The sequence below is a fragment of the Annulohypoxylon truncatum genome (genome assembly GCF_022578515.1).
Source record: "Annulohypoxylon truncatum strain CBS 140777 unplaced genomic scaffold F4807scaffold_12, whole genome shotgun sequence".
Classification (NCBI taxonomy): domain Eukaryota; kingdom Fungi; phylum Ascomycota; class Sordariomycetes; order Xylariales; family Hypoxylaceae; genus Annulohypoxylon; species Annulohypoxylon truncatum.
This window is the reverse complement of record NW_025953798.1, coordinates 317,954-338,315: the sequence shown is the minus strand read 5'-3', so window position 1 is coordinate 338,315 and position 20,362 is coordinate 317,954. Positions and strand designations below refer to the sequence as shown.

Genomic DNA, 20,362 nt, shown 5'->3' with positions numbered 1-20,362 from the left:
TACAACCCTTGTCCCGCTAATGGTAAGGTTATCGATAAAGAGGAAGGCCCCATTAACTTTGGAATTGCTACGTCAATTGTATTATTCGACACAGCTGTCCTTCTGTACATTTGGTACAACGCACCCAAACTTACACTCGCATCTTGATTGCACAATATTCATCTACGAAGGTCTCTATTTTGCCTGGACCATGACGGAAGATCCTGTATCAGCTGAAGACGCCGCTGCTGCGCGTGCTGCATCGCAAGCTTCTCTACGCAAGAAGCGCCGCGAGGCTAAGATCAAGCTTGGCGGAGCCGACCGGCTGAACAAGATTACGGGGCTCGGAGGAGGCATACAACGAGGTAAGATACTTGTCTGTTAAATAGAACGTTATGAATACGGCCTCTAACCTTCGTGACCAGACCCTATACCCCAGTTCTCGCCGGAAACTAGCACGGCGCCGGAGCAGACAACTGCGGCTTCACCTTCACCGGCTGCTGACGCGACGTCCGCCCCGGCTCCAGAGCAACAGCAACATGGCGACCCGGAGGAAGTCGACATCTCGGAGCACTTCTACAAGCCGCCTACAACCAACCGCCAGCAGACTCCCAGCGACGTGCCCGACGACATTTCCGACGCTCAGCTGCGCCAGCTCCTGCTCGGCCGCATGGGTGGTGGTGGTATGGGAGGCACGCCGCCGCCCGGCGCAAACCCGTTCATGAACAGCCACAGCCCCAGCCCCATGCCCGGCATGGAAGGCATGGAAGAGGACCCGATGATGAAGATGCTCCAGCAGATGATGTCCGGAGGCGGTATGCCCGGCGGCGGCCCCGGCAGCGCGAACCCGTTCGCCGGGACGCCGATGGAGGGACTTATGGGCGGCTTGGGAGGTCTGGGCGGAGGTAACGGCATGCCGAATCCTATGCAGCAGGCGCAGCAAGCCGCGACGAATAAGACGGCGAATTTATGGCGCATCTTGCACGCCGTGTTTGCGCTGGGTCTGGGCTTGTATGTGGCGCTGAGCACGACGTTCACGGGCTCGCTTATCGAGCGCCAGAATTCGACTATTAGCAGCAGCAGCGGCAGCAGCGATGGCGATGGCCAGGTGTATACTGATGATATCGAGCGGACGCGCGCTTACTTCTTCTACGTGTTCACATCCGTCGAGGCCATACTACTTACGTCACGGTATTTCTTGGATAAGGGACGCGAGCCCCCCAAGGGTTGGATGTGGACTGTTAGCGGATTCTTGCCAGGAGGGGTTAAGGCATACGTCCAGCATGCGCTGAGGTACGGACAGATCCTGGGCACCGTGAGGAGCGATGCGCTGGTTTGTGTTTTCGTGCTGGGGGTTTGTAGTTGGTTACGATCATGAGATTGGTAATGAAGGGATATGTGGTTTTATGGATGATGGTAGATGTGTAGTAATATTATGACTTCCTACGAAGGGCCTGGTGATTCGGCGATGCTGTCTAGAGTGGTAAATTCTATATTAAGGGATCAAACGAGGCCCCCAAATCTTCAACCACCACGACACTCAGTAACTTGACTAATTAGGGAATATATGCAAATATAAGCATCTCTCCATTATGACATATCAACTCTCTCCTTGGCGCGTACAAGATTAGGCAGGTATGCTTGATCTCCTGTGCCGTATACGTACATATATGTAACAGGGAGTAACGTATCCTTCATTCGACGTCCCTCCATCCCTTTTCAAGTGCCACACAATGAAGATCTCAGCTATACACTGTGAAGCGCCGTACGTTTCCGTGACACAGGTAGATTTGTAATATACCGGATCCAGATTAGAAAGAGCTTATATCTTGAGAAACGTTGTGTTGTCAGTAGCACAGAGATTTGGTGATTACTTACATACCTATACAGCCTCTAGACGCGCGTCATAGGGTCGGTCAAACACAGATAGGGGTTAGAAAATGAAATCGAGGACTTGGATCTTGGGTATCCTAGGTAATCAAAAATGGTCTAAATCTGTAGGTAACTTTTGGTCACCATAATCTGTTGTCGTAGATATGGTTGGTGAGCCTACCTGTCGAATCATAAAAAAGAAGAAATGGCGAACCTAGAAAGAATAATGGATTTCAAAAGACATTACATTACTAGCATATGAAGTTGTTAAATGCCACAAGTCTGTCCCCATTGTCTTGTCTTCCAGACTAGAGAGCCAGGTTGCCCCTTTCCTAAGTCCACGTGTATTCCGGTTGATGCTCCTGTCCAACCCAATGCAAATTCCCTTTCCTGTTAAACAAGCCAAAACGCTCCAGAACAGATCAACAGATTACAATGAACATGTCGAAGAAAAAGCACACCCGGGCTAAAACCCGGATACTCGAGAAAATAAATCATCGTGGCTGCGCTTCCATAACGAACCCCAACACCTTCCCCAGAACGCCGCGCAGCCGCTGCGGATTCTCGCGTACGCACGTGAACACGACCGCCGTACTGAACGCAAAGACAAAAGTCTCCCGCCACTGCTTATCCATAGAGTATTTCCTAGGCAAAAGCGTAGCCATGGCCCTCGGAGCAACGAATAGCGCCAACTCCTTCCTCCGAGCGGCCTTCTCGATTAGAACACTCCATCCGCATAGGAAGCAGCCGGACCCGACACACACGCCCGAGTCGATCTTCTGCCTCGCCTGCGCGTCTTTGCCGATGACGTGCGGGCCGATCCTCGTCCGCGCTAAGCACACGCCGTAGTAGAAGAGCGCGATGAACGCGGCTAAGAACGACGAGGAGCGCGCCGCGGATATAACGGCAGCCTTAATACCCTTCACGTCCCTCTTCTGGGTGAATAGGTTGACGGGCAGGTATGTCGCCATGGCCCACTGGAAAGATCGATAGAACCGGGATAAGGCATGGTGCTCGCAATTCGGTCCACATCCCATGTGTACGATCTCGCAGGGAAATGGAATGGCCTTGACCGGATCGCCCCAGTCGAGCGGCCACTTGAAGTCCGCGCACATGGATTGGAGCAGCCCTGCTTGTCCGGTCTCTTTACCGTAGATGAGTTCGCCGCTACGGCAGCGCCGGAGCGCTTCGATGAGCCGTGAGTCCACGGATGCGGCCGAGTTAATCCATTTCGTGTAGGACTTAGGTAGCTTCGACGGGCAATAAAACCACGCCCACATGATTAATGCGGACGAAGCTGCGAATATCGTGGGGTCGGTCAACTTAGATATTAGCGATTCACCCCGTGTCCATTTCTCGGCCGCCACTCTGCGAGATCTCTTCCGCGACCATATTTCCCCAATTATCACATCAAGAGCCCTAGTCGAGGCGAATAGCGTCAGATCCAAAGTTCGTCCAGCATACCGGATCGTCTCTTGCTTAGCGTTTTCCAACGAGTCTTGGCTGATACCGATAGTCTCCGCGAAGCTATCACTCTCCTTCGACTGTAGTAGTCGGAGACTTAGCCAAGCTGATATGAAAGAAGATAACCAGGTTAAAAGTCTAGTTGGACGAAGGTTAGTTGAGTGTTTTAAGTGGCGATAGAGTTAAGATATATGCGCCAAGGTAGGATACCGATGCCAAGCTTTCCCAATGAAACATCGAGAGTTGTTATCGAATTCAGAACTTGCCTTTTTCGGGTCAACTCTGTAAGTTGGCTTCTTGATAGAAGACGGTTAAAAGCCGTACCAAGCAAAACCTTCAGAGCGAATAAGTTAGCTTTAGTCTTTTACGACAACGCTATCCATACATGCTCCTCGAAGCAGATGAAAAAAAAAAGGAACAAAATAAGCAATCATGAACCGGTTACAGGTAGTCTTGCCTCTAGTAACGTAGTTCCGCCTACGAGGGCAGCACAGAAGGTTGGGAATCTTTGAAGTTCTAGTCCCCCACGCAAGATACGTTGCAGGGATGCGATGAAGGAGTCGTGGGGCCGAATGGCACTCGCAACACCCTTGCTTTTCCTCCTTCTAGTTACATATTGTAGAACCAACGTGAGGAGCCTTGGTGCGACAGCAGAAGCGTAGCCTAGGACATAGGCCCGAATGAGAGGTCTGAGTAGGGGTGGTATAGACTCATCCAGTTTCCGCCGGGTGCTTGGTGGAAGTAAGGAAGATGTCATCGTTACAGCGCCCCGGTACGGGTATCGCGTCCACTACGCGACACACCGCGGCCTTGGTAACGAGACTTCGGTGTTTAACAATAGTATACTTATCGACGATCCATCAAAGGGATAATTGGCTGCGATGAAGGTTTACTGTACTATAGTATATCTTCAGAATGTCGAGTTGACGGTGCGCCGCGGAGTCCGAAGAGTAATTCGAATCAAGAGGTTGACTTGTTTTGCTACAAATATGATGGAAAGGGGCTGAAAGACCGGGTATGTATTACGATGGATCTGAGATGCGGCGCCCCTGGAGCGTCCGTGCTGTTTTAGATCTGCGTGGCTTCGGCGGAAACGCCTTGTCAAGACAATAGCATCTTAATTGGCGTAATTGGGGTTCATTGGCGCCACGGGAAGTGCCGGCGAGCCGGGTTATGATAAAGAAATCCGGCAGAAGGTTGCAATCGGACGCTATACGTGCCGAGATATAAACATGGTGAAGTTCAAAAGCCGGGTGATGGAGTCACGGTGTTTGAACCGGTGTATAGAGAAAAGAATAAAACAATACCTGACAGTACCGCCCCTTGCCGTATGTACGCCAAGGAGGATTTGGGTTACTAGTCGCCTTCGGCGATTCAGCCGAGGTATGAATCGATGGTGCCCGAAGAAACAAGACTGGCAGGTCTAGTTGTTCAAGAAAGTAAGGAATCTCTGGTCATGCCACACGCCTCTCAGATTATAAAACTAGGCTCAGGTTTATGCATGCATGCAACCCGTCCTGTTCGGTATCGACCCGTCGACGTAGGGTTGATCCTACACAACTGTAGGGAGCAAGACGGCCTAAATAATCTTTAATGAGTACCCAAATCCGTTACCGAAATAATCTATAATGGCGAACCCCAGGATGTTGCAGCTGACATCTAAGGATCAACTAAACATTTATTTCGGCCGAAATTTCTCCTTTGGATCGATGCCTTCTAAGGGTAGCTGGATCTATGTCCAAGGACAACGTAATTCTCACCAGCGCGTGGTAGTACGTAGTACTGCGACGAGGGAGAGAATGTTAAAGCTACTGCAACGGGCACCATGCATCTAGGTTGGGTGATTATAGCACACGCATCTACCAGAGCCTTAGGTTGTCCGTGAACAATGTACAGGTATCCGTATAGGACCTACGCACGTAATGGACTAGACACAATCGGAGATAACCCCTGTCTTCGTCCATGGGTCCGTTGGCAATACGGTGTATAAGTGTGCGCAACGGCAAGGCGATTGAAGCGACAACTGGGTGATAAATGAGCCATAGTGGAACTTGGGTTGCTCGTTCTGGGATGAGTAGCTCGACCTGACTCGATGGTATCAGGACTAGCTCTTTCTTGGGGCCATAGTATTTTGACACGATCGAGATAGGGGCCGCAATATGATAATGGTGGTCTCTTTTTCGTGGTGAAGACAAGAGAGCTGAAGAGAAAGAAGGAAAGAATTTGACATGTGATTGCACCTCGGAGCTTTTCCCCTGCCAAGAATTAAGAATAACGGTGGATTTCGATGATGGAAGGCAAGAAACGTTTATGCAATGCAAACGCTCGAGTCAAGTACTAGGTAGGGATACTACTAGGTAGTTAGCTCACCTAAACCCAATCAAGTAACGGGTGGCCAGATGCTACGGTCTTTAAGGAAATATCGCTATATCAAGTTATCTCCGCTTCCTTACTATACTCCATTTTTGTCGCATTTTATCCCTGACAAGCTGCTAAAATAACTAAAATAGTACGGTATTCGAGAACCTGGAGAAAGGCCTATCTAGCTTGAGTGGATAATACGTAGGTGAAATATCCTGAGGTTTCATTAATGGAGAACAATAATACTAGGAATTATCATCGGGGCTGTTCTCTTTGCGAAGGAGCTATTGGCAATCCTCGCTTAACTGTTCGATCATCAAGAAAATAACCTTGTTCTGCTTCTTGTGACTTGGTGACTTACATCTATTATGCGTATAGCTGTAAGTGCTTAGGTGGGCCCGTTAAAGGAAGACCATCGATAGGCTCATAGCTTCGAATTCTCTCTCTACCCCTCATTTCATTTCACTACCGGTACTTAACGCCGTACTACGTTAGCTAATGTAAGGATGAATGGATTACCTTATTAGTTTTAGCGCACTTGCTACCTGGTAGAAAAAACAGAGAAGAAGAAAGTAGCGTGGCTAGGTGCTAGGTTCTTGGATTGCTTGCTACTGCTTTGCTGCTGCCTCTTAGGTTGCCTCTTGCTACTTATGTAGGTAGGTAACTGGCAGGTGACTGAGCAACTATTGCGGAGCAAAGGAAGGAAGGAAGGTGTGTATGAGTTAATCGAGTCGGTTTTCACCAGCGAATAGTCTGAGACTTCGAATAAGTTCCTGCTCGTCATTCTCTCCTCTTTCCGTCCAATTACCTATTAGGTGTTACACTGCCTTAAGTAAGTTCTCAATGGTGTTGTCCGAGTACAGTGCAGTGTCATTCTTGCAGGTTTTGATCTAGTTTTTTACTAGGTAAATTTTTATTTTATCTTCCATTTTCTATTTCTATTTTTCATTTCCTCGAATTGCAACATGCACGCAACCACAACCATGCCAGAAACTAACCTGTTGACATGCTACTAGACTGACCACTCTCCACACACATCCACACATCCACAGATACCGAATAATTTACAACGTCTTACCTGATCTTACCTTACCTTACCTCACCTGTCTGCTATTTACCTTAGTCAACCCCAACTTGAGGTTCATCTAACCTACTTCTTATAATACATACCACTATTACTTCTGGGTATCTATGGAGCATTGACGATCCTTTCCCGCAATGCGTCATCGACCTCGGGATATAGATTTGCTTCCTTAGTCTAAATCGATGTCGAAGCTATCCTCAGCTCCTATAGTCAGGGGCCGTCATACTTTCCATCCGACGATTTGCAGAAGTTCTCTGACAACTCCGCTACTATACCTCATTTGACCATTGACCCGGGCCGCAACCGAACGGCCTTGTCGCGAGTCTGGACCGCACACTTCGTTGTAACGACGATCCTTCCTACCATATCCAATCAACCAAATCTTCCTCCCCGCTGCGGAGGCCTATGCCATTTTTCGAATATACTGTCTTGCAGTCCCTATGTCACGCATGCCTAACAGACCCCGACGTCTACTCCTCGCTTGCCCCGTAAATATCGACACCACTATTACGAACCGACTGCTAGTTCTGCTGGGACATAGAACAAGAACCCGTCTTGGACACTCCGCTCTCAGTCGTCGAACCTTGACCTGAACCCGTTTGCACAAGGCTCTCTTCATTTTGCGATCGAACCGGTCACAAGAAGCACTCATGAGCGCCGCGTGCATACAACGTCCCAAAATGGGTTCTTCTCAAGCGCCTGACGGCAATGCGCCGTTTGGCTGTATGTCTTTTTTGTTGTTCATAAGCAACTTGCACCGGCCCTGTTTAGACCCTAGGGACTGACCATTTTCCGTAGATCACGTATCTGATCAAGATTTCTTATTCCTTAGGGCTCCGACGCCACCCCCAGGAGATCCTCTACTCACCCAAGACGATAATAGAGCACTGAATCTTTTCTTCGAAGATATGACGACCAACCATTATCCGGGTATGTCATATGGCGAAGGGCTCAATTTCAGTGAGCAGTGGATAAGTCAACTCCCACCAGCTTTCTTGGGTCATACCACATCGTTTGGGCAGCAGCCTCAGCAGCCATCCGCTTCCCTAATGAACGGAATGCCTGCTACCACGTATCAAGATGTATTTACATTTGGCCAAAGTATGATGCCACCACCGCCGACCCCATCACAACCATCGTTGCAGCTCGAACACACTCAGCATCAGCACCATAATACCCCGACTCCCCACACGCCGATTGAGCAGAGTGCCCACGCCGACGTGGCGGCAGTCTTGACGTCTCTTCACCATGGCCACCAGAACGGACACCAGTCCGGTGCCAATGGCATAAACAGAGCACCAGTTGTGCCCTCCCAACACAACGGTAGCCATGTTGATCAGATGAGGCCACTGCCTCGAAACCATATTCCCGACCAAAGCAATACTATTCACCGTAGGCATACTTCGAATGACGCTGACACGCTTTTTACCGATATGGTGTTCGGGAACTCACACGGCATCGTGAATCAACGACCAATCGAAGCGCCGGAATTGCAATGGGGTTCCGACTCAAATTTTGCCAGGACACAAGGTTATGTTCCACCCGACCACGAATCCAGCGAGCTGCTTGAGCAGAAACGATTAGGTGCTCTAAGGGTTCTTACCATCAGCCACAGCGCCGCAACAACTCGGCCACCGTCTCCTTCGACGAATGGGGAAGGGTCATCTGTTGCTCGACCTGATATCAATGCAAATGGTCATATCAAAGAAGAGCTCGACGTCGAGGCCCCGCCTGCCAAACGCCGTAAGAGTAAAAGCAAAGGGAAGCTAGAAGTTGACGACGTGGAAAATTCAACATCTGTACCATCGAAGGCTGTGGCTAGAAAACGTAAATCGAAACCAGATCTAAAGGCAACTCCAGACACCCCTTCGGCCACCCCAGATGCGCCTGGAAAGCGGAGGAAGTCCACTTTGAATTCAGGGAAAGCGCCGCGAGAAAACCTGACGGATTCTCAGAAGAGGGAAAATCACATCAAGAGTGAGCAAAAGAGAAGAGGAGCAATCAAAGAAGGCTTCGATGATCTTAGTGAACTCGTCCCAAATCTTAAGGGAGGCGGATATAGTAAGAGCACCATGCTTACAATAGCAGGAGAGTGGCTTGAGGCCCTGTTGAAAGGTAACGAAGAGCTGGAACGATTATGATCCCATCGGTATTACGAGTGGTGTTTTGATAAGTGTATTCTTCCTAGTCTGTGATGAGGAGGCTGGGCTGGATGGTCTGGAGGACCTGCGGTCTTTGCTTTCAGGCCGGAGTTTACTTGGGCTGGGGTTCGGGTTACAGCGAACCAGGCAGGCGATGAGTTAAAAAAAAACTAGGGGCGGGTAGCGGTGGGTGGAATTCTGATCTTCTAAAGCTTACCAAGGTGCATTTTTTGGTTATTGATACCTCCGGAGTTGATGTTATATGGGAATTGCAGAGACTGGAACTGCGGGTGGGCTTTTGTCTCTCGAGAGCGTGAAAAAAAAAACGAGCTGAATGACGGTTAACGGTCGATTGCATTACCCATACCCCTACGGTCAATGTTTAACACTAATTTGCTACATTTTTAATAAATCGAATGAATGGACATATATATTTATATCGTCCACTAAAAAAGTGGTTTGGAAGATATGTGCGTTGTGTGTTTGGGTATCATGTTAAATTTCAAAAGGGGTATCTGAACTATCTAGTAGCAATGCAAACGACGATAAGGGACCTTGTCAGTCCTCGACACTATGGAACCTCTCATGTGCTAATAATGCAAAACTAGGTATGGCATGTCCACAGATATGACATCTTTGGGACTCGTCCTCTTCCTCCCAAGCGTCCGCATCCGAGTCCAATGATACTACTGCTGTCTCAGCTGCTTCCACAAGATCTTCCATTGGCGTAGCTTCTCCCTCTTCTCCATGAACGTCGTTCTTAATGTCGTGCGTGGAGGGAGATGTAGGATTATCAGGAACAGGTGCAGTATCATAAACCGTCCACTCTCGCAATTTGTCCTCCTGCGTCCGGAACATACGCGCAATGTTCCGACCTCCTCCCGCTCCTGCGCCATTTGCTGACTCACTAGAGCCAGCTACCATGACCATGTTTGTTACGCATATATTGATCAAAGCCAGGTTCCACCCTTGCCGTTCCACGTGCAGGCGGCGGAATAGGGGAAGGAGTAGTTCCGAAGCTAACCGCTCTGCAACGCTCTCGACGCTTTCATCTTTTAAATTGAGGACGAAGCTTGGGAGTGATTGGCTGCGGGAGTTCCGACTAAAGCTTTCCGGAGTGGGGGTGGAGCCCGTGGTGGTAAGTCTGGGTCGGCAGCGCGTCGACAGCCGAAGTGTCTTAGGATACGCAGCCCAACGCAATTGTGGCTGCCCTTGATGCTGCGAAGCAGGATCTGAGGGATCTACTTCATCAACCGTGGTAAGGTCCACACGCATACGTCTCACGAGCGAGGTAGCCAAGGCACGTAGCTCTCGCGCTATCTCGGCCGGTGCGTTTAGCGGCTTCGACATGTACGTATCCTCGATGCTGATCTGCGTCGGCACATCGCTCGCTTCCTTGACCTCAGAGGGATCGACCCCGTGGAGTAGATTCCAGACTTTCTCCCCGCTGCCGCGCTCCGCGCCAGGCCGATCGAGGATACGTTCCAACTGATCTGCGGACATGCCCGGGTGAATCCGGACCTCGCGCACCGTCACCCCGGCGCCGATCTCCAGGTCGTGCGGGTCGGCGGTTGTTTTCGTCGATAACACGTGATCCTGGATCAGCTGCGCGATGCGCGAGCCGATACCTGGGATCTGTCGCAACTTGTGGCCATCCATGAAGTTCTTGATATCATCTTCGTAGAGTCCGAGAAGCGTGGTCTGGTTCTTGGGCTTGTTCACGCTGCCGGCGAGCTTTGCAAGCACTTTGTTCGTGGACACGCCGCCGCTTGACGTGTACCCGAAGTCTTCTTCGAGCTTAAGCCGGAGGTACCCGGCTAGGTGAGAGGCCAGGAGTAAGCGTACGCATACCGGGTTATCCAGCACCGAGTCAACGCTCGTCGGGTCTAATTTAGGCTGCACGCATCCGAAGAAGCTGGAGGCGTCGAAGTTGAACCCCCTTTCGGGGTCCTGCCTCGAGAGCTGGAAGAACGAGTCCCGCAACGCGTTCCGATTAAGCAACTCCTGGTTATACGCCACGACATCGGTAACGTCGAGGAATACCTCGTCCAGGCCCAGGCGCTCGACGCGGCCGTTCCACGAGTGCGAGCGCAGGAACGTCCACAACTTCTTCGAGGCGTCCCGAAACGGCGTCAGGTCTTCGCCGTTGACGATCACGAGGTCCGGACACGTCTTCTGGGCCTCGGAGATCAGCTGGAGCTTCTTGACGCCGCGGGCGCGCGCCGCGTAGTTGCAAGTGGCCAGAATGCTCTTCTGCTTCACGCCCAGCGGGAGCCCCTTGAGTGCCGGGTTGGCGTTCTCGAAGACGCTGGCGTAGAAGCAGTCGTAGTCCTATGCGTCATGGCGTTAGTTCTCCACCTTAGCGTCTACCTTGGCACGTTCGATGTGAGATTTTAGATGCTATGCTGGTGAAATGCTGGCTTTGGAAGAAAAAGAAAAGGAAAAAAGCGAGATGTACGAACAAAATGTATGATGACGCGGTCGTCGCTCCTCCGTGGCGTCCTGGCAGCGGTCGTCTTGGCGAGTCCAGACGTCAGCGCTGTTACCCTCATCTTGTTCCATTTTTAGGAACGGCCACGCGGTCGGGTAGGGTTGTATGTTCGTCCTTCGGCATTGGAGGTTAGCATAGAGCCAACATGCATTAATATCACGTGGGTCCAAATGCGAAGACGTTTATGTAATAATTGTCTGGTCGAATCTTATAAGCCGGGAGGTAGCTGCCTGAAGACACTAGCCACCATGTGCTAGACGTTATGTAATTGTGGCTTAAGGAAAACACTAATTGGTAAGCGTTGCTGACGTCAGCATTTATGATTTAATGTTATTTCATAACTTATCAAGAGTCAAATATCATATTTCATGCCATATCTAACTTAGTTATTTGGTTTCTATTTTTTTCCCTATCCCTTCAAAAGTTCCGTTCGTATTGCGTATCATTTCAAACAAGCATCGATATTCTGGTAGGAAATTAAAAATGCAGCACGGACTATTTTCATCCTAGCTGGTTCCAGTGACTCGGCTCACCGCTAGCCAAGGCCTGTTCTAATTGTGGCAATCAAAAGAGATGCATCACCAACCACAGGCCTGGTACAATCGGGGCCGAACAAAAGTAACTATTTTTGTACACTCGCACACTCGCACATTCGTACTCGAGCGAACGAAAGGAAACCCTAGGAAAAACTAGGAGAAACTGACGTGTTTTAAAACAATTTGCCTTCTCTATATAGGATAGAAGAAAGTTGATACCCAATTAGTAAGTGGAGCGATCACCGGTCATACCCGCGAGGGTATTCCAAGTTGCAAGGTTACGACCAGATCTCTCCCGAGATGGAAAATAACGAGTACGATGATGCCATCTACCTCCGAAGAAGTCCGTCCAGGTTTCTCATCTTTGAAAGATAGTTCCCGTTGCCGAGCGGATGTGGGAGCAAAAACGTGGCGTATGCAATAGGAGATTTGCAAGGACCAACAACCCGCTTTCCGAGTGAAGGATAGAATCCTTTCAGCACGGTCTGCGTGGCTCGAAGTCACCTGCTCTTCTTAGCATGCATGCTGAATATCAATAACACATTCAGCTGGAAGGCTATCGTTAAGATAATTCACCGCTTCAAAAGATTCAAAGTTTGGGAGCATGTCCACAAGATATAATAATTCTTCCGAATTGCGGGGAAATGCGGTTGGCCATCGACTTCGTAAGAATAGGCGCCACAAGAAAGTCAGAGGGCGGTAATGTTATGCGCGAAGTGGCCCATTAGCCGACCTCGCTCTGTGAGCCATTGGCTATCTATAGCCAGGATCGTGCAGACAAACAGGGATACGTCGGCGCTTGCGTCTTCAAATCATCCCTCGCTTTCTAAGCCCTCCTCCCTTTTTATAGCCAACCAGATATTCGGATATTGGAGTGGCTGCATCTCACTGCAGCAACAGTCCCACATCAGGTTAACTCCATGTCTCTTTTACCTTCTGGTTTCTGCTGACTTTAATAATCTCTATGGTCCAGATCTCTTACCTACAGATGTTTTCCCGCACTCATAATCCCTCCCCCCCTCATCTTACGCCTAGGATGTTGTTGCTTCACACTGCAGTTTGCATTAGTCTCATACTACTCTAAGCGCCTGACTTATCAGGTTGCCCTCCCTTCCTTACCTTCCCACCGGTACCTTCGGAATTTTGAAGCCAAAGGAGTATTATATAGCCGCTGTGTTCCACCTAACGGCATATTTCACACACATCGAGTTTTTCTCCTTACTGCCCCTAATATATCCCGGCCGGCTGGGGGGTTGTTTAGAAGTCCTCGTCTGCTGGCAGCACAGACCGAGTGGCATACTCAACAACCTCTCTTTTCTTTCTACCTGCCTTTACTTTCGTAGAGCCTCAAAGGGATAAGTCTAAGCAGGCATATCATACGAAAATCGTCAAAATGGCGGGTTCTGAGTCATCCAAGAGACCGAAATTGTCTCTCCAGACGAAGCCTTCGCCAGGACCAAGCACTAGATCAGCGAGGGCGTTGCCAAATGTTAATCCTAGGTCACCGACGTCTTTCAATACCCTCTCGAATAAATATGTCACTGCCATTGAAAGGTCGACACCAGTCCAGTCGACTCCTATAACGGCTATTAATCTTCTTCAACCATTGAAGCTTCAAACTGACCCAGACTCTCTCAAGGCTCGGCAGTCTAGAGTAGAGACGCCATTCACTGCAACTTTGCCGGATACTCCATTATCTGCGAACCCTATCTCGCCAGCCCAGCAGATGGATATAATATTTCCGAGCAGTATGACGGCAACTCCCCCTATGTCTGCCGGGCCAGTTGAGTCATCCGAACCCAGCAAGTTCACGTTCGCCCACGCCGACTCGAAGAAACAGGCATACCCGTACTCCCCTGCCCAAAGTCGACGTCGAGTAATTTACACAGCTTATGGGACACCTGCAAAAGCGCCATATACTCGTGACAGGTCGCTTCACAGTATATTACGAAACTCGCCTTTACCACCTCAAAGCGCTAGATCGCCTATCACGCCGACAAGGCAATCGCGTCGATTGCAAGAAAAAGCCAATAGACATGTGGGCTACGTGTCCCCACTAACGCAGACCATTACGACCGAGAAATACATTAAGTCTCACGTCGACCTACTCGCAGACGATGCATCTCCATACACACCTTCACCAGTTGCAGAAGACTCGGACATGATACTTGATCTGGCAATGGCGTACACGGGAGATGAGACGCGCAATGGCGGAGAAACACCAGGGCCGTTTGAAGAAATGCGAAGGCGTATGAATGGATTGGGTACAGATTCGCCCATCCTCTCACCTAGTGGTCGCGGGGTGCATAAACGTAAGAGAAAGGAGAAGAGACGAAAGTGGGTTTGGACTATTGGCCAGGATGATGAAGAAACTGAGAGTGGTGCGATAGCTGCTCTCAAAGCTGCCGCGGAATCTTCTACCCCTAAGAACTTGGCACCTACGTCCGTCCCCGTACTTCGTATACCTGCGCCTGCGCCGGCGAAAGCAGCTACACCAGAACCCGTCACAGCAATTCAAATTAGCGTGGAACCTACCGGGTCAGAATCGGACATAACGGTCGATCGTATGGATGTTGAGATGTCCGATGCGGAAAGCAGGCTCTCGAGTAGAGCTACGACACCCCACAGCGTCGATCTAGATATGAAGACACCAATTGCGCTGGCGCTTAACACGGAGGTGCCAAAAGTAGAGCGGCTTGGGTCTGTGGATCCTATCGATCCCGAGACGGGCACTAGAAGGGACACACCGATCCCACCAGACCTGGTGAATATCGAACAATCGTGACCTGGGTATCAAATTCTGTTGGACAGAGTTACAGTATGGATGATATGGCTCATCGGGGATGAGAGCCGGTCTAGTTGGGGTCAAGGCAATGGAAAATGACAGGAACTTATACGCATACCGCAAGGCATACGGGTGCATTGGGCGGCATGGCTTGTTTAGCATAGGCGTTATTCGATACCATCGCATAGCGGGTTTCGTGCTTTGGTTACATATGAACGGATAGGTACACGAGGACACGATGGATATGAAAATGAAAATGTAAATGAATCAAACACAAATGCACAATGACTTGTTCCAAGATGGAAGTATGTAATTTTGAAACACCGTGAGTTACCACAAACTAAGCTACCAAGGACTGCAAGGCCCGGTTCGTCGGCACAGACGTCGAAGTTCCAGATGCCATATGACGCAAGCCTCTCGATCCTGGTCGATGATCCCGTCTGTGCTTGTCCCCGCCAGCCCACGGTTACAACGGATGCGCCATGTTTTCTCTCGCTAATCTGCCAACTATTATCACTGTTTTAAAATCCATCAGAAAGGGCTGAGATCTTTAGACGATCGTGGTTCATCCCATGATTATTAGTAGTTATGTGAGTTGTTATAGGGCGGGAACTGACGAATCGAAAGCTGTTAGATGCCTTCCAATTGATTTATGTAGCGAGCGACTACATGTATTACACAAATGCTAAATTTAAATAACTCAGCTCAGCTCCTTAACAAGGCAACTTCGATATTGAAGTGGGTAGCACAACCCTTGCAGATCGTGACAACGATGAACTGTCCCAGTCCGTTGGTTCTCGTCTCCCTGACTCTGTGATACGCAGCAATATTGGGAAGTCGCAACGTAACCTTGGAATTCGAGCAATGGGCTAGACTCGGGTGGGGACACCAAGATCCCTGTCATCCAATAACCTGGAAGCAAAGATGCCGAATTGGACAGTACAAACGGGAAGTACCCCAGCTCTTCAAAGAATTGGTGGCTCCACCGACGTCATACACCTTCCCTACGTTACGATTCATCTAAAAAGATCGAGTTTGGCGATATGATGTAAACTGTCTGACTGTATACATTTAGCTTTAGGGCAGCTATGTAATCAATTGAACTACTAGGTAGCTAATCCCTTTAAGCTCGCTTTCTTTTGTCCTATAGCTTTTCGTCTCCTCTGTGTTTCCCCATCCTCAGCTCGTAAGTTGCAAGAATTTATGAGGCTTCCTTCGCTGTTATTGTTTTCCCATAGCTTAAGGGTATGAGGGTAGAGGAAACCTCTCAGCAACTTTCCTATAACAATTATTTATAGTATCTCTTAAAGGAAGTTATCCTACTCTTTCTTATAACTTCCCAGACTTCTCTCTATAGTATCCTACGCAATGGCTTCTGAGCAGAACCACCGCTTCCCTGGCGGTCACTATTCTGGCCTTAACCGAGTCCCTAATATAAAAGAATTCGTCGCTTCGCTTGATAAGGATAAGAAGGAGCGAGATGCTAAGATTGACTCCGAACTCAAAGCAAATAAGAAAAATGGAGGAGACGTCAAGGAGCATAAGAATCAGGTTGAGCAGTATAAGGGTCGGGGCAGAGTCGTCACGGATCCCGTCACAGGGAATGAAATCACCATCGACGATGTAAATAACGATTTCATGAAGACCGCCAAAAATCCTATCGTAAGTATCTCTTTCAAGCCAGAGAGTGAAGAATAATTTCCTAATTAAGACTATGCTTAGCTTTCTGTGCCGAACGCAAACTTGGGTAAAGATACGACAGTAAAAACAGAGCCGACACAATCAGGAGAAGAGTATAGAGAGGCTCAAGATATAACAGCACCGCCGGATCCAATAGCCACAGGAGCCACTTCGGATGTGCCAATTCATGGCGAGAAGACAAATATTCTCTTCCACCCAACACCTTCTGTCAGTTATGAGCCCATGTACGCTGCCATCGAGCAGCGAGCTACAGTGCTCTGTGCAGGTGTCTTCTTTGCCATCATTTTCATGGGGAAGTTATTCGGAGGCAGACTACTGGGCTTGGTCCCTTTGGCTATATGTGTCTCTTCTGGTGTGTTCTTGTGGATGAAGGATTTGGTTCGACGAGGCCGGGACATCGAATGGTCCAGCGAACAGAAGCGTGGCGAGACTGCCGTCGCTAATCTAATCCCCGAATCTGTTGAATGGATGAACACTCTTCTCGGAATCGTCTGGGGCCTTATCAACCCGGATATGTTCTCTGCTGTCGCTGACACTCTAGAGGTATGCTTTTGGTATATCGTTGACATAGTTATACGTACTGACACAAGCAGGATGTCATGCAAGCATCGGTACCTGGAATCATCGAGAACGTCAAAGTAGCCGATATCAACCAGGGAAATAACCCCATTAGGATTCTGAGTCTCCGAGCTCTCCCTGACAACCACATGAAAGAGTTGAAAGATGAGATGCACAAGGAGAACCAAAAAATCAAGGATCCGCAAGAGCTTGCTGCCGATGAAGAGGGAGGTGATTACTACAACTTAGAAGCATCCTTTGCATACCACGCGAGGCCTGCGTCCGAAACCGCGTCGGGGAAAGCGCAAAACATGGGAATGCAATTGGTCTTCTACCTCGGTGTCAAAGGGTTATTTGGAATCCCTCTGCCAATCTGTAAGTTCCTTCACCTACCAAGTCACGTATAGTCGCTAATCATATATAGGGGTCGAATTGGTTGGCTTGGTAGGAACTGTGCGTCTCAGACTTCAAATGGCTCCCGAACCTCCGTTTTTGAAAGCAGTTACCTTCACACTTATGGGGATCCCCAAGGTCGATGCTGGATGTACACCAATGATTGAACATGGAGTTAACATCCTTAACTTGCCAGTGATTTCCAACTTCGTCAACTGGGCTATCAAGGCAGCCGCTGGCATGTATGTTGCGCCAAAATCACTAACACTCGACCTCGGCAAGATGTTGACGGGAGACGATATCCAAAAAGAAACAAGTGCTCTTGGTATCCTTTTCATCCGCATTCGCAAGGCCACAGGACTGTCAAAGCAAGACCGAAGAGGATCCGAAGGTGGCGGCTCCGATCCCTACATCACAGTTAGCTTCTCTAAATTCGGTAAACCTATGTATTGTACTCGTGTCATCCAAGATGACTTAAACCCCGTTTTCGAAGAGACCTGTGCTCTACACGTTACCGCCGACCTTATCAAGGCAGACGAGCAACTGTCCATGGAATTGTGGGATAGTGATCGGTCTAGCGCCGATGATGTGGTCGGCAAAGTTGAGCTCTCCCTAAGGAAGCTCATTCAGCACCCCGGCAAGATGTACCAACAAGTTTCTAAGCTTCGCGGTGTCAAGGCTGAAAGTTCCATGCCGGGCGAACTTCATTGGGAAGTGGGCTATTTCGGGAAGACTCAATTCCGAGCTGCTTTAAGGACAGATGGCAAGGATCTCAGCTTGCCGAAAGAGATTCGGGACAACGAAGTGTTGCAAGATGAGAAGGGAACTATCCAGAACGACGAAGAAGATGCCGTTGTCCATACGCCTCCAGATCCATTATGGCCTTCTGGCATTCTTAGCATTGTCGTTCACCAGATCGTAAACCTTGAGTTGGCAAATGTTAAGGGCTCCGAAGGCGGAAAGCGCACCGGAGGTAAAGAGTACGAGCCTGCCCGTGATGCTGGCGAGATTAAGGAAGAGTCGAGCAAGAGGTTGCCGAGTGCTTATTGTACCATGTTGCTCAATGACGAATTGGTAAGTTTCTAGCAGAAATTAGACCATCCCATATTAACGCATTGTTATAGGTATACAAAACTCGAACGAAAGTCGTTTCCTCCAAACCCATCTTCAACGCTGGTACCGAGCGTTTTGTTCGAGATTGGAGATCCGCTATCGTTACTATTGCGGTTCGCGATTCGCGTAACAGACAGCACGACCCGATCATTGGCGTTATCCCCTTGAAGCTCTCTGACCTCATGCAAACCAGCAGCCAAGTAAGTTGGACACTTAGTTTATCCTTAACCTATGGCTAGATTCTGACACTGAATGGCTAGGTAACACGATGGTATCCCTTGGATGGAGGAATTGGCTTCGGCCGCGTCCGTGTCTCCTTACTATTCCGCTCTGTCGAACTGAAGCTACCACCACCCCAACTGGGCTGGGACGTAGGGACGTTCGAGTTCACGTCGGACAAAATTTCCTCGACCTTTGCTGGCTCAGGTAAGGGCCACGTAAAGCTCCGCCTGAGAACTGGAGGTAGCTCCGCGACAATCAAACGCGAATACTGCAAAACAGAGGGTGATGGTTTGGAATGGACCATTGGTGGCGTGACTGACAGTCAAAGCCCACGCCTTCCGGTCAGATACCGCTACCGCTCTCCTGTGTTTTTCGAGTTCCACTTGCCCGGAAGGCGCCACGTCGAGCACTTCGCGGCGATCTGGCTGCAAGAACTCATCGACAACGAGGACAAGTCATTCGATATTCCCGTGTGGAAGTGCGATAATGCGATGCGTTTGTCGCAAAACTTCGTCACTCAAGACAACTTCAACACGATCCCAGATATCAAGATCGAAGAGGTAGGACGTCTCCGCTTCAGTGGCAGGTTCAAGGCCGGTACGGACCGAGACCATCTCCGTTTCGTAAGCGACAACGATTCTCGCGAGACCATCGAGACATGGGAAGCTTGCTTCGCAGAGGGCGTCCGTCAGGAAGAAGTTACGAAGTCGATACCCGCTACCATCCAAAAGCTACACGACGATTCGCTGACGGGAGGACGAGATGTGCTTGCCACGGCTCCCGAGGAAGAGCGGAGAAAGTGGTTATCAAAAGACGGTACAGACTGGACCGGAGCTTTCGGCCAAGACCCAGCAGATTTGATGACTGGCCGCGAGGGCCGCGATGAGCCTGAATATGAACCCGACTCGAACTCAGAACCTGTTGACGATCCTTCTCTCGAACGTCGTTCTACGTCCTCGAACTACTCGGACGATCTAGGAGTTAACGATGCCACATCAGAAGCAGCTACAGATTCCTCGGGCCTCGCGGGCCCCGGCGCGAGCACGAGCGGCGGCGCGCTGACCCAGACCACGACGAACTCCGGCTCGAGCAAGAAGAGCAAGGCTAGCAGCAGCAAGAACCCAATCAAGCAGTACAAGGATTACAAAGAAAGGAGCAGGGACTTGCATCGCCAGCACCGCGGGCTGATGCAGTGGCGCCCCTTGCGCAACGCGCAGTTCGCCAAGGACGAGGCGAAGTTCGCGATCAGGAGGGTCACGCATATGGGCGCGTTGAGTGGGCGACAACCTGATGTTGAGACGGAGGTGTAAGCACGGCTCGTTGAAGGGAAAAGGGGAGATGTTTCTTTTGTTATGTTATGCCGTATGAATGTCTACGAGGATAGGATGAGGATTGGGAACGGGCATGTACGCTACTAGGCTTGTGCTAATATTACTGTATGGGCACTTTACACGGTATTGGGCTTGGTTAAGATTGAATTATGAAATCATCATTAAAGTAATTATTATAAAAGCATAATATTCTACTATATCTCGCTGCCAACAGAGTTCTATTCTTGGTTAAATAGGGGTAAGATGAGTCGAGTGAGCTAATTACTTTCTCTTCTTTTGAGCTATGAAGCAGGCACTCACAATATACTATATCATAACAATTCTCGATAGC

The 20,362-nt window shown here is 49.5% G+C and overlaps 6 protein-coding genes across 6 annotated transcripts; 4 read left to right on the top strand and 2 right to left on the bottom strand.

Moving 5' to 3' along the window:
• The first annotated feature begins 83 nt into the window (after positions 1-83).
• Positions 84-1,573, top strand: F4807DRAFT_422021 (uncharacterized protein). Its single transcript, XM_047997631.1, has 2 exons — positions 84-344; positions 405-1,573. Exons 1-2 carry the CDS (start codon positions 191-193, stop codon positions 1,355-1,357), a joined length of 1,107 nt encoding a protein of 368 aa, XP_047855131.1. The 5' UTR covers positions 84-190; the 3' UTR covers positions 1,358-1,573.
• A 505-nt stretch (positions 1,574-2,078) lies between these two features.
• Positions 2,079-4,799, bottom strand: F4807DRAFT_422017 (uncharacterized protein). Its single transcript, XM_047997630.1, has 3 exons — positions 3,773-4,799; positions 3,582-3,649; positions 2,079-3,453 (listed from the first exon to the last, which is right to left on the bottom strand). The coding sequence occupies exons 1-3, from the start codon at positions 4,070-4,072 to the stop codon at positions 2,346-2,348; spliced, it is 1,476 nt and encodes a 491-aa protein (XP_047855130.1). The 5' UTR covers positions 4,073-4,799; the 3' UTR covers positions 2,079-2,345.
• A 2,641-nt stretch (positions 4,800-7,440) lies between these two features.
• Positions 7,441-8,901, top strand: F4807DRAFT_459451 (uncharacterized protein; the record flags this gene model as incomplete). The annotated part of the gene is made up of 2 exons (XM_048001364.1): positions 7,441-7,483; positions 7,559-8,901. 2 exons carry the CDS (start codon positions 7,441-7,443, stop codon positions 8,899-8,901), a joined length of 1,386 nt encoding a protein of 461 aa, XP_047855129.1.
• Positions 8,902-9,378: 477 nt separating this feature from the next.
• F4807DRAFT_422009 (DNA/RNA polymerase) lies at positions 9,379-11,721 on the bottom strand. Its single transcript, XM_047997629.1, has 2 exons — positions 11,364-11,721; positions 9,379-11,232 (listed from the first exon to the last, which is right to left on the bottom strand). Exons 1-2 carry the CDS (start codon positions 11,451-11,453, stop codon positions 9,460-9,462), a joined length of 1,863 nt encoding a protein of 620 aa, XP_047855128.1. The 5' UTR covers positions 11,454-11,721; the 3' UTR covers positions 9,379-9,459.
• A 1,407-nt stretch (positions 11,722-13,128) lies between these two features.
• F4807DRAFT_53432 (uncharacterized protein) lies at positions 13,129-14,999 on the top strand. Its single transcript, XM_048003173.1, has one exon. The coding sequence runs from the start codon at positions 13,322-13,324 to the stop codon at positions 14,711-14,713; it is 1,392 nt and encodes a 463-aa protein (XP_047855127.1). The 5' UTR covers positions 13,129-13,321; the 3' UTR covers positions 14,714-14,999.
• Positions 15,000-15,736: 737 nt separating this feature from the next.
• On the top strand, positions 15,737-20,192 carry F4807DRAFT_53406 (uncharacterized protein). The gene is made up of 6 exons (XM_048003172.1): positions 15,737-16,375; positions 16,436-16,957; positions 17,008-17,347; positions 17,397-18,439; positions 18,490-18,678; positions 18,739-20,192. The coding sequence occupies exons 1-6, from the start codon at positions 16,082-16,084 to the stop codon at positions 20,008-20,010; spliced, it is 3,660 nt and encodes a 1,219-aa protein (XP_047855126.1). The 5' UTR covers positions 15,737-16,081; the 3' UTR covers positions 20,011-20,192.
• The last annotated feature ends 170 nt before the right edge of the window (positions 20,193-20,362 follow it).